We start from the raw sequence: 16,690 nt of genomic DNA on the forward strand, positions 1-16,690 counted from the left end.
GTGAGCAGAGAAGACAATGCAAGTGTCCCAAGGGCTGGAGACGCATCCCATGGGCGAGGCGCACGCCCCCACGTCCAGCCTCACACAGCCTCGGCTCACCTTGCTCATCCAGCAGGATGTTGTCGGGTTTGACGTCCCTGTTGAGGGAGCAGGAAATGGGGAGATGGTCCAGGAGCCCCGTTCGTGCCTTGCAGTCCCTGGCAGGGTGGGGCGTCCCCTCAAGGGCCCCTCCCCACTCAAGGCAGAGGCCCCAGAGACCCAAGTGGGCCTTAAGAAGTTGCCACCTGGCAACATTCTGACGGAGCCAGGTTAAACTAGCTATCCTGGTCCTGGGGCTGGGGACGCCTCCAGCCCCCCACCTGTTGAGGCCAGACAGACCCGGGAGAATGCACTGGGACACAGGGGTGCTGGAGCCTCCGAGGACAGATGCAGAGCCCCCTCACCCGCACCCCCAGGCTGGCCCCTCTCCCAGAGCCCTGGGGCTGCACCGAATTGATGATCTGGGTCTCTGCCTTCCACCAGCTGGCCTCAGGCCTCACCTTGCCTGACTTCCAGGTGCTCAGTCAATGTTTCGTGCCTGAATCGTAACCAGATAACAGAATCCCCCAGGGCAGAGATGCAGAGATCCCACCCATCCAACTTGATAATACACCACATGCATTTGCTTGTTTTGTTCTCGGGTACAGCTTTATCTTCCTAACTTGCTTTCAGCTAATGTTAAAATTCGTTTCAGTCCCCAGGGGCATGGCAGATGAGCAAATGGCCTCTGCTAGGTGGTGGCCGGGATCCCACAACTGGACAGACCGGATGAAGGGGACCCCCATCCTGGCTAGCCGGGGGCTGCTCGCACAAGACCCACCCCCAGGGGGGCATCAGGTGCACAGCTGTGGGGCTGGCCTGGAGCCAGGCGCTGATGGGCCCAGGTGCTACACCTGAGGGCGGTCTGCAGGCCAGGGGGTGGGCAGCCCATGCAGGAGCCTGTCCAAGTTCTGCAGGTGGACTGGCCTAGGCAGGCGGCCCAGCTGTCCGGTGTGCACACACCTGTGGATAATGTGCTGGCTGCGCAGGTAGTCCAGGGCCAGCGCCATCTCGCAGATGTACAGCTTCACCGTGTCCTCGGAGAACTGGACGTTCTGCTGCAGGTGGTAGCGCAGGTCCCCGCCCAGGAGCAGGTCCACCACCATGAACATGTCCTCCTCGTCCTGGAAGGAGTACCTGAGGGCACCGGGGGAGAACGTGGCACACGCATGACAGGGGAACCGAGGTCACAGCTCCTGCCACACCTGATGAACCATCTAAGGGCTTGGGTACCCCCACCTCCCACGGGCACTCCCCAGGAGCAAGGCCCTGCCCAAGGCACTGACTCTGCCTGTGCTCAGGAGCTGCTCTGAGCCAGGACCCTCAGGAAGGACAGAGCAGCCGGTCCTGATGGGAGGCAGCCCAGTGGGGAATAGAGATGCTGGGAGTGACCAGTGGAGAGAACACAGCATCATTTTTGGCCATTTCCCTGCTGCTCCTCTTCTCTAAAAAGGGGATAAAAACATCTGCCTTGGAGGATTGTTAAGGAATGGAGACCACAAGGCAAAATGCTCAGGCAGTGCTGCACAAGGGACCAGCTTCTAACAATGGTGGTGATGGTGATGATGGTGGTGATGGTGATGGTGATGATGATGGCAATAACAAAACAACAGTTTAAGGATCTCCTTCCACTTTGTAATTTCTTTTGTGAGCTCTCAGAGGGAACTCTTATTGTTAAGCAACTGGCTCTTTCAGAATGACGTTACAAAGAATTGACTTTTTTATGTGCTATTCCTCTGCCTGCCCACCAGAAGCCACCCTGCCCTCATCTCAGGGACAGGTGGCCTGGGGAGGGGGATATGGGACCAGAGAGCAAAGGGACTTGGAATGCCAGGCTCCAGGACAGGTCATGAGTCCTGGGGAGCAGTGGACGAGAGCAGATGGCCTCCCACAACGGAAGGTGAAGCTGCAACGGCCCTGTGCTACCCGGCCCTGGGATGGTGGGAGGCAGGCCAGCCTGTGCAGATGGGGTCCTGGCTGCAGCAGGGCGGGAGGGGAGGAGTAACTGTAACAATGGCTCCCATCCTGCCTCACCTGGGTGGAGCACTTTGCCTGTATAGATGCACCTCCTGTTCTGCACTGGGGACCACTCTGACCTCTCTTCCACTGAAGAGGTGACTGCGGCAGGGTGGACAAGTTCAACCCAGGAGCCCATGTCCTGGCCACTAGGCACCCTGCCTCCCCAAGAGAGGCCCAGACGGCCTGGGAGGGAAGCTAAAGCCCCCATGTTGGGAAATCCCAGGTCTTCCTTCTTGACAAGCCTCCATGCCGTGTCATGGTTGAGGGTCAACCACAGATAGCAACCCATTCCTATGAGGCTGCAAGCAGGTCGTTTACACCGCACTCAACTACCACCCTAGCGGAGCAGTCACCACCTTTGAGGACAAGGGCTCTGACCCTCCCTGGCCATCAGGCAGAGAGGGCAGGTTTAAGGGGTGCTTGGATGCCTCCAGCTTTAGAACCACTGTCCCAGGATGCTGAAAACGCCACCATGGAGCACAATGACGCAGTGTGGCCCTGCTCACCTGTGCTCGCACAGAGACTAGGCAATCGTAGGGCTGTGGAGCCACAGCAAGGGAAGTCAGGGGCCGCATCCGGGGGTGAGGAGCCAGAGGAGGCCTGGGCAGCCCCGGGCCCCACTGCCCTGCAGGCCTGGCTCAGCACCTGGGCAAGGCCACGCCCCCTGTGGCACAGCCAACTCCTCCTCCTGTGTTACAACCAGGCAGGACTCCGGGTTCTGACTCGCGGAGCTGGCTGCGGCCTGCTGGTCACGTTGAAGGACCTCCTGCACCTGTGGTCGCCCCAGGTGAATAACCAAAGGGGGGTCTTCAGCCCCGAGTGTGTCCCCAGAGGAGCTAGCACCAGGTCGCTCTCAACAATGCCCTGTCCCACCTTTCTGTCCCCAGATGCTGGTGGGGCTGCCTCTCCCTCCACGTTCGGCTGACGGACCCCCGCTCATACTGGGGGGATGTTTCAATCGTCCCGAGGCGGCACTACCAGGACCAGAACCCATTCACCGCACGCCTTCCCAGCTGCTTGAGCTCCTATGCCCACAAGGGCCCTTGGGAATGCCGCCCAGTCAGTAAGCCCATCAGGGAGCACAGACCCCAGGATGGGGGCTGTCCGGGAGGATTCAGTGAGGACCTCGTGTCGGGGAGGACCCTCGTGCAGCAGGACTCCCACGTAGGAAAGAGGCAGTGATTTCACTGCAGTAAAGGGCTCCTTCCCCTCCAGGAGCTGGTCTGGGTGCCCATTTTATGGAAGAACTCAGGCGCCCAATACTCTCCCCACTGGCCTTAGTGGCAGAAACTCCTTGGGCCACAGGCCTCTTTGCGGGAAAACCTGGCCCTTCCGTGGGTGGGGAGACCTGCGTTGACATGGTGCGCCCTGCACACCTGGACAGTTCTGGCCCCGGGGAACCAGAAGCTGAGTGGTTGGAGAGTCAGGGTGTCCCCAAGGCAAGGGAGGAGGGAGCACCGGGGAAGGGCCCTGGGGCAGGGGAGGGTGGTGGCAGGTCACCCACCACAGGTTCACCAGGAAGACGTGTTCGATCTCCTGCAGGATCTCCAGCTCCCGGAACACGTTGCGCACCTCATCCCGCTCGATGCACTGCTGCTTGTTCATGTACTTCATGGCGTACATCTTCTCTGTGTCCCGCTTCTGCACGATGCACACCTGGAGGGCAGACGGAATGTCCACGTCGATGCCACCACCCTCACCCCCCACCCTGCCCGCTGTAGACGCGACCCGGAAACGACCGGATGTCTTTGGTGGGGCAGGACCCAGCCAAGAGTATAGCGCTGGGGCCCCGGCCCTTCCCCAGCGGTGATCTGGCACCCCTTCCCGGGGCTCGGAGCAGCCGCTGACTTGGCAGGCTGTGGGGGGAGGTTGAGGAAGACCCCCTCAGCCAGAGTCCTGCACCGGGAAGGCCCCATGTGCAAGAGCTGCTGTCCTCATCAACCCTCGGCCACCATCCCCATCGCAACAGGGACCCTCCTGTGACGACAGGGGAGTCCTTGCATGGCTCTTAAATGCCAACCCCCTGGGGCACTGAACTGCAAAGTCAGTTAGCTCTGTTGATGGTGCTTACACGTTCGGGACGGAGAGACACAAGAAGCACACAGACTTGGCTGGGGCAAGCCCGGGTGGCCAAGGGGCATCAGTCAGAGCCAGGGACGAAGGTCTCCAGAAGGAAGCGGGGCTAATGCACAAAATCGTGGGCTGGGGGAGGGGGGCAATGCCATGTCCCCCATTTAGGTTGTAGAGAGACCACTCAGGGACAGATAACCCAAGCCACATGTGAGGGTCCCCTCGCCTTCGGGCTTCAGATCTCCAAGCCACAGGAGCCAGGGTGGGGTGGGGGGTGGGAAAGAACGGGAGGAAGTGGAAGATTCTAGAACTTGAGGTGGGTGGGAGGCTGTCCCCGGCGCCTCACCCAAAGGCAGGTTGGCCCTGACCAGAAGTGTCAGTGAGCATCAGAGTCTCAGGCCAAACCCCCGGGATCCAGCCCGTGTGGGGGAAGCCCACATTCCCTCACCAGGAATGCATCCTAAGAAATGAAGGTGCTTTTTTCAGAAGATGTTCATCATAGTTGAACAAACTGCTAATAACAGACTTTCAAGCAACCTTGACTTCCAACAACCTTACAGACATGGGCAAGTGAGCTCCGTGAAATACCACGCAGCCACGGAAACAACTTTTATAAAGACTTTTAATGACGTGTGACCTTTTTTATAATGCCAAGCAAAACCCAAGGCTCCGGCATTGAATGCATGATGTGGAGGCGAGGTCCCGGACGCGGGCAGAAACGGGAACGGAGTATGGGTGTCTGGCGGGCACGCGATGGGTGACCGTTGGCTTTGGGCTGCGGACGCAACAGCTGAGCATCTGTAGCCCGAGTGCCGAATGCGCCCACATGATCCAGGACAGGGCCTTCGTGAGCTGCAGATGCAGTTTCCGAGGTAACGCCGCGCACCACCCTGCCAGCCCCCAGGGAGGCAAAGCTTGCCGGGGTGACGCCCACGGGCACGGAGGGGCATCCTGCCATGCTGGGCTACAAGGACCTCTGAGCCTGCTCAGCTCCCACCTCCAACCCACCCGGGGGCCTGTGCAGGCCACCAAGCCCCCTGCAAAGCTCTGCCTAAAACTGCCTCTAGCTGGGCTGACTGCCAGAAAGCTCGCAGCCAGGGATCCGGGGGCCAGCCTCAGACCTGCGTCGCTTCGTGTTTCCAAAGCCCCCCTACCTGGTCTGGATGCCCCGAGTTAAGCCCGTCCTTCCTGCTGTGCCCAGACCATGGTGGGGGCAGACACACCGAAGCCCCGTCCCTGAGGGGGGGCCACAGCCAACGTCCTGCCCCATCCATGCCGCCAAGGCTTCCCATGTGGATAAAGGCTGGGAGCAGTTCCCGTCTTCCCATGGCAAGAGGAAATGTGATGACCAGAGGGAGGGGCCCCGGTGTGTGGTCTTTTGTCACAGTGGACCCAGGAAGCCAAGATGGCGGGCCGCCCGCTGTCCTGGGAGCCGTGAGGGATGGAGAAGGGTGGCCAGTGTCACTAGAAGGCATGGTCCACGTCTGCTCTCTTTCCCAGCTGTCGGGGCTGCTGGGCGGAGATGGGCGGCCTGTCTGTCGCACAGGGTTCCGGGCCTTGCTGGACAGAGACTGGGCGGAGGCAAGGCCCCCCCACGCATGAGGCCACCAGTGTGAGAACCATGTGCTTTCTAGAATCTTCCTCATTTCAGCAAAATGGCCCAAAAGTCATCTGCAGGAGGGACAGCCCAAGCGCTCTCCCAAAGGGCCTCGGACCGCCGGGCTCAACGGGCTGTGCTGCGTCCCCGTCTCCATGAGCCCGACCTCCGATCTGGGGCCGTCCCCAGGGACGCAGACTGACAAAAAGGAGCAGTGGAGACCAGGGTTTCCCGGCAGGTAAGTGATCACAGGCGTAAAGCCCAGTCACCTGCTTGTCACCCCGGCTCTCGACGCTCTTCCTCAGGATTTCTGGGCCTGTGCGGAGAGGGGCATGGCTGGCGGGCTCCCCCCGTCGGCTGCACACCCGAGGGGCCCAGAGCGGCAGGCAGACTGCACCCCCACCGGGGCTCCTGGCCGAGGTCATGGGAGGAGAAGCCCGGAGCTTCAGAACCGCCTCCACGTCTGCCCAACGAGGCACATTCGGTGGCTCCCCGCGAGGCCGGCAGTCCGGAGAGCTGAAGGCCAGCCACCCCCTCCCACTTTTGGGAGACCTGGCTGACACGGTGCTGCGGTCGTGGACTGTGGACGTGTGGGTTACCACGGGCCCATCCTGCATGTGACAGCTGGGATCACGGGTGAGGTCCTGCTGACAGGGCCCAGGGAGCCCAGCGCTCACACCACATCCCAGGGTGCAGTCCGTCCTGCTGCCGACGACAGTCAGCTCCCGCCACACAGAGGGACAGACGGATGGACGCAAGAGCAAAGCCAGCCCTGTTTCCAGCGGACACTGCCCTCAGGTAGGAGAGCACCGACTTCTGGACAGGCCGTGTCCAGGGAGGCCGGGCACCTTCAACAGGGGAAACCAAGGCCCCAGCCGTGGAGCGACTCAGAGCTGCCTTCCAGGACTCGGTGAAATTCTGAAAGAGGAAATTGTCTCAAGTGCCAGGAGATACTGCTAGCCAGCCGTCTGATGATGGGAGGGGGCTCTCCACGGCTCGGGGTTTGCGGGTCCAGCCCCCAGACACACCTGTTAGGTGGGTCTCAGCCTCAGCATCACCTCCCTGCCCGGTGGGAGGAGAAGGCCAGGCTGGCGGGGTGGGGACAGCCGCGTGCCGAGGCCGCCGGCCAGAAGAGGGGCGGCAGAAGCCCAGGTTTTGGCGGTGGAGACCTGGGACTCTGCTTCGGCCCCTGACGGGAGAGCTCGGACAAGCAGGATCTGCAGTGCTGGGCTTGGGCGCCATCCCCGCCATTCCCACCATCCCCGCTGTCCCTGCTCAGGCGGCATTTACAGGATGGGAGTGGAAGTGCTCGGGCCTGGGAGCAGGCTGCCGCATTCAACCATCTCCTCCAAGGACCTGGTCTGGGCTTTCTGAGCCGCTTCCTCCAGTTGAGGACTGAAGCAGACAAGCAGGATGGAATCGGACTGAAGTGCCAAGAGGAATAAGCTCTGCTGACCGGGGCACCTGGGCGGCTGGGGTTCCATGCGTAGCGCCCAGGGACAGCCCAGGAGCAGTGGTGGGTGATGGCAGGGTAACTGCCATCTTAATTCAATGCTGTTGGTGTGCGTTGCAGATTTAGTGATTCACCCCAAGCTCTTTTCCTTTCCAAGTAGTTTTTGTTCCCCAGAAAGCAAATGCCTGACAATAGGTACTTAAAGCCTCAAACACCATGAGGAAAGTGCCTCCTGCTCCCACCTGGGGAGCTTCTGGAATGCTGGGGGGCGGGCAGTCCAGCAGGGATGGAGGAAAGAGAGCAGGAGCGCCGGCCTCCATGGCACCACCCTCCGGAGGGCGCCTGGCTTCCCTGACACGCAGACCCACGTCCAGACCCCACGGCGGGCTGCGCCTCGCCAGGGAGAGCTGGGGTCGGTGTCTCCCAGGACGGGCGGGCATGCGCAGGAGGTGGAGGTGGAGTTGTGCTGACCTTTGGGTGGTTTGACGCCCCTCACCCCCACCTCTCGTCCCGCACCCGGTTTGCTGACTTGTCCGCCTCTGCCCGCCTCTTCCAGCAGCCCCATGGACCTGATTTTGTCTGCCTCGTTCCCAGATGTTTCAGCAGGACTGGCATAGAGTAATGAATATTTCATTAATTATTTGAAACCGAAGGGTCCCAGTGCCATCCAGGGGAGCTTCCTTCCCAGGCAGAAGGAACAGGTCTGGCCATGTTCCTGCCCCAGGGCCCCCAGCAGGATGCTAGGTGAGCCAAATGCAGGCAGGACCTAGCCACACAGGACCCCTCATCCACAGACGGGCCCTCAATCGGGGGCGGTTCATATTCATCTTCTCATGTCACGCCCATGGCAACCGCCCCCTCACGGATGAGGAATGTGGACGAGGAAACGGGGTGAGAGTGCAGTGGGCGCCCACGCAGCCCCATCCCAGCCAGCAAACACAGCGCCTGAGTCAAGGCCAAAAGATGGCGACGGAAGATTTAAAACCACCTCTGCTTGCAGATGACCTGGCTTTGCATCTGGATTTGACGGAATCAAAGTAAGCACAGGGGAGTGAGGGAGGCTGTCATTCTCTCTGGAAAGACTCAAGAGTGGGCTGAGCATGTGGAAGGCAGGCTAGGCCCGGAGACCTCATCAGCCTGTGGCTCCTTCCCGAGCAGCTTTACCAGCACGATGAAAACACCACCAGGGATGTTTCACTGTGGTTTGGGCTCTTTCTTTGCTTTGTTTGTGTTTGTTTTTTCCTGGAGCTAACAAGTTGCTCATACAATTCATTTGGGAAGAAAATCAAGCAAAAGTAGGCAGAAAAAAAACCTCTAAAAGGAGAGCAAGGCCGTGCCTTTGCCCACCAGGCAGAGCCTCCTCAGTAAGCGATCCTGGAGCAGGACAGACGGGCCGGCCAAAGAAAATGAAGAGAGCCCGGAATCAGCCCCACGGCACAGAGATGTGTTAGTATATCATAAAGGTGGCACCTTGAATCTGTGGGAAAATGGACTTTTTTTTTTTTTTTAAAGGATTTTATTTATTTGACAGAGACACAGCGAGAGAGGGGACACAAGCAGGAGGTGTGGGAGAGGGAGAAGCAGGCTCCTCACCGAGCAGGGAGCCCGATGCGGGGCTCAATCCCAGGACCCTGAGATCATGACCTGAGCCGAAGGCAGACACTTAACGACTGAGCCACCCAGGCACCCCAAAAATGGACTTTTTAATAAGTGGTGTTGGAATCACTGAATAGCTATATAAAAAAGATACAATTTGATCCATTCATGACACTGCGAGCCAGGATAGACCCCAGATGCATGAGTGTTAACATGATAGCTGAAACGTAGACGTGCTCCACGAAAGCGTGCCCACAGAGCTGCGTGACCCAGGACAGGACAACGTTCCTGTGACGCGAAGCCCCCGGCAACAAGGGGAAAGACCGATAAACAAGATATAAAAATAAAACATATTTTACATGGAAAAAACACATAAACTTGAAAGACAACACAGTGGGAAAATATTTGCAATTTACGTCAGAAACAAAACGTTAGTGTCCCTGATATAGAATGAACCTCTAAAAATAAAAGAGAACATCAACCCGACAGGAAAAGAGGCAACGGATACGCAAATGGCCTCCTAACACCTAAAAAGATGCACAAGCTTGCTTATCATAAAAGGCAAAGTAAAAACTCACTGAGACGCCATTTCTCTCTGGTCAGACTGGCGAAAATCCGAACGTTGGGAACACATCTCAGAGCAGGCGCTGTGGTGGGGAACACAATGGGGGCTGGCCGGGGGAGGCCACGTCCAGGCCCTCACGTCCTCACGTTTACCTTCCAGCCCACACGTCCGCGCCTGCGTCCACGAGCGGACCCCCGGATACACTGGCAAAGCTGTGCGGAGGCTCACGCACGTAGATACGGCCCTGCCTGCAGCTGCACTAGCTGATGACAGCCCCTCGCCTCCCCCAGGGTGTGCGGTCGGCTGGACAGCAGCCCCCAAACATGTCCATGCTCTAATCCCTGGACCTGCGGACTTGTCACCTCACGGCACAAGGGGCTTTGCAGATGTGATCGAGTGGAAGCTTCAGAGATGGGGGATCACCCCTGAGCACACAGGCAGGCCAGGAGTCATCATGAGGGTCCTTACAAGGGGAAGGAGGCAGGAGGGTCAGAGTCAGAGAAGGAGGCAGGGTCTGAGCGATGCGGGGCCACGGGCCAGGAAATCAAGACATGCAGGCTCCTCTAGAAAGTGGACGATGCCCCCTGGAGCCTCCGGAAGGAGCCAGCCTGCCCTCAGCCTGACTGCAGCCCACGGCTCACCCACGGCAGACCTCTGGCCACCAACACAGCCACAGAACACATCTGCAGCCACTGCACTTGCGGCTGTTGTCACAGAGGCCACGGGACACCCATCAGCACGTCCGCCCAGGGTCACGCTGCCACAGAACGGAGTGTTGGTGTGGAGATGGCGGGTGGGGAGTCACGTCCAGAAATCCGATGATGTGAAAAGCAAAGCATGGAGAAATGCGGAATGGAAGCCACCACTGATTTCAGAAGCAGGTTGTATGAAAATATGAAAAAGAAATGAATGCGCATATAAACCGAACTGTTTCCAAAAGAGGAAACAGGAGGGAAGAACAAAAGAGGCTGCCCTTTCCTGAGTGGACAGATTTTCACGGGGCACCACGCAAATATCCTACACAAACATCACATTTAATATAAAGGGCAACCCCTAAAAATCGAGAGCAAAATAAGACATAACACGGGGTGTGTATCCAGGAGGTGGGTTCATCAGAGAGGAACGACTTCAAGGGGCTGTGAGCACCCCCCCGCCGTGGGATGCCCCACGTGGACCTCCCGGCTCTGGCCACGAAGGCCTGTAAAATGCGGCCAAGTCCGGGAGCGGTGAGCAGCCCTGGAGCCCAAACTGTGGTCCTAAGTGTCACCCCCCACACCAGGAGGGGCCGGGGTCCCACGGGGAGACCAAGGCTCTGCTCCTTGGGGCGAGGGCGTCGAGTCACACCAGCAAGCGATGGCACCATCGGGGCCAGTGAGCCGAGCCCCAACAGCGTCACAGTGTGTGGACTGAAGGACGGCGCAGGCGACCCATCCCCAGAGTCAGCGTGGCGGTGGAACGCCACTTTGCTAGCCAGGAGAGGACACCAGGGGACCAGCTCTGTCCTTGGACAGCGGAAGAAGGCGTGTGTCCTTCTGGATGCGCTGTCCTCCTGGACAGAGAACGGTTACGGGTCAGCAGAGCTGCAAAGCCAAGAAGACTTCGTGCCAGAACCAGAATACCGCCTCTTGGGGCTCCTCAGGAAGCCACGGGTGAGCCGCCCACGGCTAACTCGGACGAGACCACGGTGGCCGCGGACGGAGCCGGGCAGCAAGTCAAACCGGATCCGCCCGCTCGTGTAGACCACGCCCGGCTCGCCAAGGGCGGGGCCGTTCGGGATCACGTGCGGGGGCAGCACACACAATGACCTGGACCGTCCGCAGAAAGCGCGGGGAGAAGGGGGCCGGGGGGCCGGGCCTCGCGTGGATTCTGTTCTGAGTCATTGTATAAATCCTCACCATCGTGACCACAAAGCACCAGTGGGATCGTCTGAGTCTGACCAGGTCCGGGTAGGAGCCACCGGCGCGGATTATCCCAGGGGCCGAAGGGACCGAGACCGTACGAGCAGAGACGCCCGCTGAAATGTTCACAGATAAAGCGGGACAATTTCGGGGTTCAGTTCAGCTACCCCGAGTGTGGGCAGGTAGCAGCTGAAACAAGATGAGCACCGAGCTGGGAATAGGTGCGGGGTGGTGAATTTTTCTCCTCCTCCCCATTTGTATTTATGCTTGAAGTTTTCCAAAATGAAAAATGAAAGATGGGAGGCTGCACCCTGGTGGCCGTAGAGCCTGATGGGGACCTCAGCAGCAGCCCAAGCGTGGGCCCGACCTGCTTCCCCAAGGCGCAGAGCCCGCAGGATGGGCTGGTCGGCGAGGGACGCGGGGCCCAGCTCAGCGCTGGCATGTGGGGAGGCCTGGAACTCGGGGTCCTGGGGGCTCACGGCTGACTGCCCTGAGACACGGCCCTGCCTTAGCCCACTGGGGGCGGCAGACCTGACAGGTGTCCAGACACGCTGACTGGAGGTGGACCCTCGGGGCTCCCAGGGTAAGCAGCCTAGGTCAAGGGCACCTGCACCACCTCCCAATCCTGAAGAACAGCCTCCAGCCGCCGGCCGTTGCACCAAGCCGGCCTAGCAAAGGAAGCTTCCTTCTCACCCGGGACACACACGGGGGTGGCCGCTCCTGCTGGGCCATGGGCTCACCCCTGGCCATCCACCCACTTGGTGCGCCCAAGCCGCTTGGCCTGGAACCAGGCGCGCCTCTCTGGCCTCGGCCCCCAGCAGCCCCCAGCCAAGATAATGACCGTTCATGCGCTGACCAGGGAGGAGAGTGAGAAAGTGGGTGGGAGCGTCCTCCTTCTCTGGAATCAGTTACCAGGGAGACGGCTATTTAAAGGCACAAAAGCAAAGCCTGGGTGACCCAGAGACCAACCCAGCAAGTTCACATTGTGCTTTGGCCCACTTCAGAGCATGTGATAAACGGTCTATTAGATGCTGCTCCCAGCGGAGGCTGCCATGCCGGGTCTCTTTGTGCCTGTGAGTCTGAAGGAGACGGTGACAGCTGGGAGGGTGCCAGGCACCTGCAGGTCCCAGCCAGCTTCGGCCCTCGGCCTGGGCAGCGTCCAGAGCAGACCCCTCCACCAAGTGAGCTCCCTGGGGTAGGGAGAGGAAAGAGGCTGTGCCCTCAGCCCCGGCCCTCCCTGCTGCCCTGTCCAGCCCCTTCTAGCTGGGCACTGACCTCCCACTGCCCCTTCACAAATCCTCCCACTGCTGCATGCACGGTGTCCCTCTGGTTCTCTGACCAGTGCCTGTGCCCTCCCCCCACACCCTCCGCCTCCCTAGGGCTTGGTCTGTTTGGGCGTCAGCATCCCTCACCCCTCGAGAGCCATCGTGTAGCCCTCAGCCCGCACCCCACCCAGCCCAGCAGGGCCCCTTCTGTGAGGTGGGGTGGACACAGGTCAGCTGGGCAGGGTCCCTCATCTGACTGCTGGCTCTGTGGCCAAGCCCTTCCCATCAGGGTGCCCCAAGTTGGAGCTGCTTGTAAGGTCACTTAGGAAACTTCCACCTGAACACGGGCCCTGTGGAGCCGCGTCGAGAGGGGAGGACAGCAGCGCAGGGAGCCCTGGGTGCTGGAGCCACGAAGAGCTGAGAGCCGGCCCGGCTTCTGCCGAGGGGGGCTGACACCAAGCCCCCGTGACAGTGTTGGGAGCTCAGAGCCTGGAGCATGAGCACACCGGGGCCTCTCCAGCCCTGCCTGGGGGCGCAGGGTCACACTGAGCCGGAGCTCAGGGCCCTCAGGGCTGCTCCTCGCAAGGCTGAGACCCTCCTCCCTTCCTCCCTTCCCCCATGTGGACGCTCGGGCCCCTTCCAGCTGTCTGTGAACCATGCTGTTGGGAACACGGGGGTGCAAACATCTGTTCCAGTCCCTGCGTTCAGTTCTCCGGGGTGTGCGCCCAGGGGTGGGATCGCTGGACCATAGGGCACCTTGTGATATTTTAACGGCAGTTTAATTTTTTTTTTTTTAATCTCTTCTGTTCATTGGCCTATTCAAGATTGCAACTTGTATCATCAATTTGGATAATTTTCTACTTTGCTTGGCTTTGGGGTTTTGCTGATTTGGGCGGGTGTGTGTGTGGGGGCGGGTGTGTGTGGGGGGGGTGTGTGTGTGGGGGGCGGGTGTGTGTACGTGGTGTGTGTGTTTGGGCGGGTGTGTGTGGGGGGCGGGTGTGTGGGGGGGTGCGTTTGGGCGGGTGTGTGTGTGGGCGGGTGTGTGTGTACCTGTGGGGGGGCGGGTGTGTGTGTGCGTGTGTGGGCGGGTGTGTGTGTGTATGCGTGTGGGGGGGGCGGGTGTGTGTGTGTGTGTGTTTGGGTGTGTGGGGGGGCGTGTGTGTGTACGTGTGTGTGTGTGTCTGTACGTGCACACATGTGCATGCTCACGGGCTTCCCTGGGCTGGGACGAGGCTCTTCACGGCCAAGGGCCATTTGCGCCATTTGCGTGGCTATGAGGATGGACCCTTGTGGGAAAACCAGGGCTCGGGCTTGGGCGTGTGCGGGGCCCACAGGCTGCTCTGCCTGAGGGTGACCAGCGCCAGGCCGCCAGCCGCCGGCTCCTGCAGACACTGCCGGACACCGTGCATTCTGGTGGCCACGGCTAGCCGGCCTTCAGCAATGCTTCTCCCCAGGGCTCCCCTAAGTGACTGGCATGGTCAGGCCACAATCAAGCACGTGATGCGAACAAGAGCACGTGCGCACGGTCTCTAAGATCCAGAGTCCAGATCTGGTGTCTGGACGTCTCAGAAGGGGCTGTGAGCCTGGTCCAGGAGCTGGAGGGGCAGGACACCCGAGCTCTCGGCCACAGCTGCTCGTCCCCGCGGCGTTTCTGCCAATACAGAGCGTGAAACCCCAGAAGGCTCCTCCTTTGTTAACGGGAGAGGCTGCAGCACCTCGCTGGGCCGCTGGGCGGTGGGTCACTTGCTTCCTCTGCAGTGTTGCCACGGCAATGGCTGGGTGTCCTCACAAACAGGGACCCCCAGGAAAGAAGCAAGGCCGTAAGCTGTAGGACTGCACTTCCTGCGCCGGCCCCCACCTTCCCACTCTTGCCTCATCTCCAGGGTCCATCTGAGGATCTGGTGGTCACAGGGGCATCAGGAGGTTCCTCAGAGTTGTTGGGGTCTGTGGCCAAGGCACACTGTACCCCCATTGTCTTAGCTCTTTCCCCATAAACTGGAGAGAAACAAGACATGCTGGTCCAAACACTTCTCCCCTCCACAAGTAACAGCTCAGTCAGCGCTCCTGCGAGAGCCAGACCTGGGACAAGGGAAAAGGGTCCCCAGGCCTCACAGCTGGATAAGAGCCCCCATCCCTGCCAGATTTCACAGCAAGCACCCTAACTCAGAACCCAGAGCCTCCTGACAGGTCTGGGCTGGGTAGGGGACAGAAGGTGGCCAGGCCCGTCTACCCACAAATGGACAGCAGTAGGCATTCCCAGAAGCCTCCGTGTGAGCTCCAGCCCAGCCCTTCCGCAAGTGAAGAGAGGAAGGGGGTGCCTCTCATACAGGGCATGCAGGGCAGTGGGGAGGAGGAGGCCTGGCCAGGGAAGGTCAGAACCGATTCAAGACTGGGCCATGAGGGCAGAGAGCGGCTGGAGTGCAGGACAAGGGCCAGGACATTCCTACTCAAACACCCCATCGTGCCCACTGTGCAAAAGCTAGTCACATCTCTGAAAAACGCACCCAAGTCAGGGAACTCTGGACTCACAAGGGGACACCCCACCTGCAGGAGACGGGCCTTTGCTTCCTGAAGGGCTGTGCCCTTCTATTGCCTCAACCTTTGCTTCCTGATGGTCCGGCAGCCTGACCAGGTGCCCCCTTGAGGAGGCTCTGCAGACCCCAGTCCCAAGTGAGACCTGGACTCTGTCCCACAGACAGCATCACCGGGAGACGGTATCTTCCAGCAAGGAGGACATTCAGGTTGGCAAAGCCAGATCCCCACCCACTGGCCACACCCGCCACAGCGCTGCCCCCGCCCAGGTTGGGCGCATCAGCCCCAGCCAGTGACCACCCAGGTCCTCGGACCACAGCGGCCACAGTGGCTGCGGGAATGCAGAGGGCAGCGGGGGTCGTAGGGGAACAGGGGTGAGGGGTGACAGACGTCACCATTTTCCAACAAACTGTAAAGTTTGAAAATACAATCTCCTATTCACAATAACAAAGACAGGTAACATGCACAACAGCTTAAAATGTAGTAACTATAAAACAATAGATAATAAACATAACAGGATGCAAAGGATTAATATGGAAATATAACATTTGAATAAAAAAGTATTAGATCCCTAGTTGGTAAGTTATCAACTTTCCCTTAATCTTTAAATGTAATTCCTACCCGCATTTCATGAGTTTATTCTGGTCTTGACAGCACTTATTTAGTAAGTTCAAATGGAAAAATAAATATGAGGACAGCCGGCATCCTGGAAGAGCGTGGGGTGCTGGAGGGCGGGAAGCGAGTACAGCTGGACCCGGCAGCCCAGGGGCGGTGGGCTTGCAGAATCAGCGTTAAATTCCAGGTGGGTAAAGGATCCTTCTCCAAAACCGCGCTTCCTCTGTTCTGGCTGTAAACGCAGTAGTTAGTGATACCGGTCGCACAAGCGCAGAGAGCGGAGGCCGGTGGGAGGGGGCGGCTGGGGACGTGGAGGGGGCAGGGAGGGGACGGGGACAGGGAAGGGCGGCCAGGGACTGAGAGGGGGCGGCTGGGGACGCGGAGGGGGCAGAGAGGGGGAGGGAGGGGGGAGGGAAGGGGCGGCCGGGGACGCGGAGGGGGCAGCCGGGGACGAGGGGGGCTGGGGACAGGGAGGGGGGAGGGGGGCAGGAAAGGGGAGGCCGGGGACAGAGAGGGGGCAGGAAGGGGGCGGCCGGGCACGGTCGGGGGCGCACCCCGCAAGCTCCCCCCGGGGAAGGCGGTGTGTCCGCCCTCGCCTCTCACCGCGCCCGCAGCCGCAAAGAGCAGCTGGAGAAGCAGGGCCGCCCCTTGCCCGGGGGCCCAGGGCCCCGCAGGAGGAGCAGAGAAGGGCGCTCACCCAGCCGCCCCGCAGAGGGGCACGGACCCGAGGCCCCGGCCCCCGGGGTCGGCGTGACTGCTCAAGGCGCCGCAGACCCCCGACCTGGAGGCGCCGAGTCGGCGGGCGCCGAGTCCGCAGCCGCCATGGGCGCCGCCCTCCCCGCCGGCCGCGTCCTGGTCACATGCCCCACCAGGACCAATCAGAGCGCAGCACCCCGCGTGGTTGGTGCGGGGCAGGGGCACGTGGTCGCACCCAGCCAATCAGAGGGCAGCGTGCGGGTCCGAAGCCCGCCCCGGCTGGTGCGAGAGCCCCGGCGGAATCCC

General features: G+C 60.3%; 1 protein-coding gene across 5 annotated transcripts in view; it reads right to left on the reverse strand.

The window, feature by feature from the left end:
• The window catches only part of STK32C (serine/threonine kinase 32C), a 69,990-nt gene that overhangs the window by 8,770 nt on the left and 44,530 nt on the right, over positions 1-16,690 (reverse strand). For 2 of the 5 annotated variants that reach the window (XM_034986447.1, XM_034986454.1), the window contains exons 3-5: positions 3,602-3,753; positions 1,042-1,215; positions 100-137 (exon numbers count right to left, since the gene is read on the reverse strand). In XM_034986447.1, the coding sequence (XP_034842338.1) occupies positions 100-137; positions 1,042-1,215; positions 3,602-3,753 (364 nt within the window). The other 3 variants (XM_034986421.1, XM_034986430.1, XM_034986439.1) reach the window with 3 other exon arrangements.

This window comes from Mirounga leonina, unplaced genomic scaffold (genome assembly GCF_011800145.1).
Source record: "Mirounga leonina isolate KUSES-001 unplaced genomic scaffold, KU_Mleo_1.0 Mir_114, whole genome shotgun sequence".
Classification (NCBI taxonomy): Eukaryota; Metazoa; Chordata; class Mammalia; order Carnivora; family Phocidae; genus Mirounga; species Mirounga leonina.